Genomic DNA, 6,000 nt, shown 5'->3' with positions numbered 1-6,000 from the left:
GGGGACAAGGAAGCTGGTGATAGGGAACCCAAGGTTGAGTAAGGATATTGTTGATGTGTTGTGAGATTAACCATTGTCATAGGGCAACATTTGTAGTAATTGTTAAATGAGAAACTATTTTGTTCTGTAAGCCTTCATCTTAAGTGAGAATAACAGCACAACTGGAAGAGCATAGTCAATGTCACTGAACTGTGTATGTCGAAATTTTTGAAACGGTATATCTTTGGCTATGTGTATTTTCATCAAAAAATAAAAAGGTTGAGAATTTAGAGGGTTAATATGTTGTGGAGTTGTTAACCAATGTCATAAAACAACATGTGTACTACTGTTTCATGAGAAACTATTTGTTTTGTAAGCCTTCACCTGAAGTACAATAAAAGATAAAAAAAATAAAAATAAAAAAATAAAAGGAAGATCGCTTACTGGTGATTCAATGTCCTCTAGGAGTAAAACAGAACAGCGTTCACATTTCAGCAGAGTCTGGGCCCGATGCATTATTTTCTTGACAATTTTCTCCAGGTCAGTCTGCTCTTCAAAGAGGTCATTAACCACCTCTAGTAAAGCCTAGAAAAGATGAAATGGACCTATTTAGACGGATATAGGACTCAAGAAAATGGTTGTTGGTTCTGTTCTGTTTTTTGGGTTTTTTTCTTGCCTTTTTCTTTCTTTGCTAAAAATTCCATTTAGCCTTTGCACTAATGAAATATAAAAACAAACACTTTTGTGTGGGTCATTTTTAAAGCATTTATGATTTCATGACAGATTTCCATCACTTTGTTTTATAACACACTCTTGAACTACAAAATACAACTTAATATTAGTGTCAGTCCATATAGCAGGATTCACATACTCACTAGGTATAAGCTTTTCCCCCTTCCTACATTAGTTTTTCTGCAATGCAACCACATAAAACTCAACATTTTATAAATAACAAACATCTGCTTTCCCTCCAAAGCACATTTATTTCAGAAATTACAAAGCAGTTCTTCCTCACCATCAGGAAGAAATAGCTTCTTATTCAAATTCCAGTGTTATTATTACTAATACACATCTCTCACAGAACTCTGAAAGAATCATAGAGGTAAATGTTAATTAGGGTTCAGAGCCTTCAAAAATATATATAAAACCTCCATTAATCCCTCCACACAAGAAGTGCTGCTTCATTCCAACCAGTCTAGGAGAACGTTTAGACACTACTATGTATCTCAGGAAGGAAAACAGCATTAAAATTTCTGTTAAAACAACAAAATGAGAAGCACGTGAATTCTTAAAAAAACTTAAATTCTAATCTGAAACCTGTGTACTCATTTAAAAATTCAATTGTAATAAGCTGTCACTTTATCCAATTAAGTTATCTTATAATGTTTGCATTAAAATAATATTTGTTTGGAATTTTTTACGACATGCATATTTCCAGAGATTTGAGAATACTGGGCCACGTAGAAATGCTAGTTATTATGCTTCTATCAGCGCGCAATCGGAAAATTACACAGCCAGTGAGCTAGCCAGAGGGTGCTTTATTCAACAGAATTTATTAAGATGTGTAACCTCAGGTTACCTCTCACAAGAGGATGTCATGAGTTTTCAAATTCACATCTATTCAGGTAGATGGTGTTAATCATTATCCCAGAGATGGGACTAATTTTCAACTTTGGTAATGAATTTGATTTGTCCTGAAACCATTTGAAACGTGAAATTTCTTCTCTGAGTCTATTCAGGTAGAAAAGCATTTGAATGAGTTAAGGGATCCATGAAATAGGCCTAGCTCACTGAGCAATTAAAAAAGGACCAAATGTCCTGGGTAGTGCCATTTCTAAAGAAAGATTCTGAGAATGGACTAAAGGCCATGGATTGCTCTATGATCCCAAAAGCAAAGAGAAATACCAATGGGGTGAGAAAAGTTTTGAGTGTGTCTTGACTGTCTTGCATTTGGACAGGAGATCACTGTAAAAGGGCAATGTTCAATAATGTCATGCTCAAATATAACATTAAAAATGAGGCAATTATTTGAATAATTATGAACAAAAGTCCCTGTTATTAAGGGGATAAACATAATTCCCTTAATTATCCAGAGTTTTTCTTCAGATTGATCATATTAACTGAACAATTATTTAACTTTTCAATTTGTTGTGACTCTGTGGATAGAGCCTCTGGGATCTATATATAAGAACATTTATCTCAGAGGAAAAACTAATTGTGTCTTGCATCTTGCACAGACTAATCACATTACAGTAATTTTATTGTTTCTAATTAAAAATCACTGCTTTACTAACAAGTGATTAAAGTTTTACAAATAACAATGCCCACTAGCCCCAGAATAGGAGAAAGCGAGGAGAAAACCTAGGATTACATTCAATTTAACAGACCCTGGGAGCATTTTACACGGTGGAATAGTTCCTGCTCCTTGAAAGGTTTTTTCACTTGCCTTTCGGAACACAAACATCTCTATTTTTTCCCTCCTTCCTCTATTGCCTTTCTTTTGCTCCTGGGCTCATCCTTGGACTTCTTCCTTTGTCTACACAATCTCCCTCAGGTTAACCTATCTGGGCATCTATATGCTACTGGAAGTTCTTAGCTGGTGCAAATGGTTAATGCTCTTGGCGCTAACTGAAACATTGCAACACCTGAAGTCACCAAGAATCAGAATTGACTCCATGGCAATTGGTCTGTTTGTTTGTTTGGTTTTGGTTTCTTTGTTTTTTTGTTTTCGGACCCAACTATTTACTTGCTAGCTGCAGAAGCCAAAAGTCTATTTCATTCATTTCCTACATCAGTAAGCCGTACAGATTTCACCACTTTTTTTTTTTTTTTGAATATGTCACTTTTCACTGCCTCTCTTAGTTATCTAGTGCTCCTATAACAGAAACACCACAAATGGGTGGTTTTAACAAACAGAAATTTATTTTCTCAGTTTAGGAGGCTTGAAGTCCAAATTCAGGGTGCCAGCTCTAGGGGAAGGCTTTCTCTCTGTGTCGGCTCTGGAGGAAGGTCCTTGTCTCTTTGAGCTTCTACTCCTGGGCAATCTTCATGTGTCTTGGCATCTCTCTTCCCTCATCTCTGCTTGCCTAATCTGCTGCTTTTATATGTTTCAAGAGATCAACTCAAGACACACCCAACAAATCCTGTATCATTAACATAACAAAGACAACCCATTCCCAAATGGGATTATGTATAACCGCAGGCATAAAAAACAAAACAAAATCCGTTGCCTTCAACCACGGGCTTAGAGGTTATGATTTACAACACATATTTTGGGGGAACACAACTCAATCCATAGCACTGCCCCATTCCTGGTCACATTATTTCTTGCCTGTATTAACGTACTCTCCTACCTTTTCTCCTTGCTTTCTGTCTTGTCTCCCCCTCCCCAGCCAGGTTATTGTCTCACAGAAGCCAGAGTGATCTCTTTTAAAGTAAACCAGACTCCCTGCTTAAAATCTTCTAGTGGCTTTCCACTGCACTCAGAATAAAAGCTGAAGTCCTTGCCATGTCCACAGACCTTGTCACCATCTGACCCTTGGCTCACTTCCCTATCTCATTTCCTTTCACTTTCACCCTCTTTCTCTGCTTTCTAAACACACTGGCCAAGCATTCTCCTGCCCCAGGGCCTTTGCACTCAATGTTTCTACTACCTAGAATGCTTTCTCCAGGTCTTTGTGTGGCTTTGCTCCATTTCATTCAGGTCTCTGCTCAAATCTCATCTCCTTATAGAGGCCTTTTGATCATCATCTAAAATAAGCATCCTCCCAACCTACCCTTTAGCGACCAGTCTCTAACCCCTTATCTCACTTTATTTTTGTATAGTATTTATTACAACCTAATAATACACTGGAGCCCTGGTGGGGCAGTGGTTAAGAGCTTGGCTGCTAACCAAAAGGTGGGCAGTTCAAATCCACCAACTGTTCCTTGGAAACTCTATGGGGCAGTTCTATTCTGACCTATGGGGTCACCGTGAGTTGGAATCGACTCTATACCAATGGGTTTGTTTGTTTTTTTTCAGTTTTTGATAACATATTATTTTTTATTTCTATACATGACTTTTATCTGTGTTCCCATTAGAATAGTAAGTTCCATAAGGGCAGGGGCTTTGGATGGACAGGGTCTAAATAGTAGCACCCAATAAATATTTGTTTAATGAATGTTTCCATGTACTGAGGATGCAAAGACTAATAACACATGAGGCTTCCTTTGAGGAGTTCAAAATGTAGTTGAAGAAGAGGGTCATAAATAAATATTATAATACAGTATGATGAACATCTACAATAGAACAAGGCAGTAAATACAAGGAAGAAAAAAAAAGAGAAGGGAAGATTAACGGGAAGGCTGAGCGGCATCCTGAAGAATTATGCAAGGCAGTTGGCAGTGGGAGGGTAAAGGTGGACATGACGGCATTGAAGACAGAGTGAGAAATGTGCTTAAAGGTATGAGAAAGTGAAACAAACAATGTTTTCTAGAAAATGGGGGCTATATTACTGGAGGGCCAAATGAAAGGAGGCGAATAGAAAGCTACGGGGCTGGAGATGAAAACAGGATCCAGATGAGAGAAAAGGTGTGGTATACCCTGCTAAGGAAGATGGCTATCGTAGTCAATTGTGTCCTTCTGTTTCCTGTGAAATATTCATGAATCAAAATGCTTAGCAAATGAAATTTTTAATCAATTTGGTTACCAGATTAACTGATTTCAAATCTTTTTTTTAACATCTTATTAATTATACTTCTAAGTTGTGAAGTATTTTTCCTACATTTAAAAGTAGATCAGGCCTAATAAAGTTTAAACCTCTCTTCGATAATTAACTTTTTTTTTTTTTAACTGCTTAGTTCTATAATGATGAACGTATAGGAAATAATCCCTCTGAACATGTTTCTTTATAATCCTATAAAATAGTATTTGCTTTATTGTACCAGGTACCTTGTGATGTTCTTCCAGAAAAACTTTCAATTTAAACACAACATCTGCAAGAGGTAATGAAATAATGTTTGTATCATACCTTACTTCTTAAAGGAACTCAATTGTAAAAGATCACAAAGTTGTATTATTGTTTCAAAGCAACAAATAAGCAAGAATATATCTGTTGCCTTACAATATAGATTTGACATTAATTTTTTTTTAGAAGAAGCTGGCACTTTTTTCCTTAAACAACTACAGAGAATTTATATTCATTTCCATTTGGGCATATTCATTAAGAGGTATCTTCAACCATAGACTAGGATTATACAAATTAAAAAAAAAAAATTCCCAGACTATTCCAAGATCATCTACTGTTTTTAAAAGGCATAATGACTCACAAAAACTAGAAAGATATGAGAAACTATTTGTTCTGTAAACCTTCATCTCAAGTACAATAAAAAAAAAAAAAAACCTAGAAAGACAGAGAGCTTTGAGGGTTGTCAGCAATATTTCTTTCTACTCACCCTGCTTCTTTCATATTCTTTCCTTGAGGCAGCAAAGAGTTGAGCGTTGGATATGGCGATTCCACAAAAAGGAAGGTACATCTGCATAACCTGGGGCAAAGAGAATATTGAGAACACTAAAAGGTTGCTGAACCAAATTCCACATTTTCTGCATATTCCTGATTGTAATAGTTTCATTTCAACCCTAGAGATTGAGTATAGGGTCACTGATAATGTCTTAATAACTTCAGAAGGGATATTTTTGAGAGTTAACTACGATATGGTCTAAATCAAGCTTTAACTGGCGACATTCTCTCTCTCTCTCTACAAAGACATAAAGTAAAGCAACAAACCATGAGAGCTATGATACAGGAACTGGGTCTAAATATCTTATTTTTTTATTGTTATGAAATTATAGATAACACAACATCTGCCAGTTCAACATTTTGCATGTATATACTTCAGTGAGATCAGTTATATCAGTCCTGTTGTGCTACCATCACCAATTATACTTTGCCAAATTTTCCGTCCCCATAAACAAAAATTCAATGCTTCTGAAACAATAAGTCCCCTCCATTCCCCCTTCTTTCCACCCCTGGTAACCACTAT

General features: G+C 36.3%; 1 protein-coding gene across 1 annotated transcript in view; it reads right to left on the bottom strand.

The window, feature by feature from the left end:
* Positions 1-6,000, bottom strand: part of PDE11A (phosphodiesterase 11A) — a 436,579-nt gene that overhangs the window by 278,175 nt on the left and 152,404 nt on the right. Inside the window, exons 3-4 of the mRNA XM_004375469.1 lie at positions 5,413-5,502; positions 424-564 (exon numbers count right to left, since the gene is read on the bottom strand). Of these exons, the coding sequence (XP_004375526.1) occupies positions 424-564; positions 5,413-5,502 (231 nt within the window). The remainder of the gene's footprint in view (positions 1-423; positions 565-5,412; positions 5,503-6,000) is intronic.

Source organism: Trichechus manatus, unplaced genomic scaffold (assembly GCF_000243295.1).
Source record: "Trichechus manatus latirostris isolate Lorelei unplaced genomic scaffold, TriManLat1.0 scaffold00037, whole genome shotgun sequence".
NCBI classification, from domain to species: Eukaryota; Metazoa; Chordata; class Mammalia; order Sirenia; family Trichechidae; genus Trichechus; species Trichechus manatus.
This window is presented reverse-complemented; position numbering and strand designations above follow the sequence as displayed.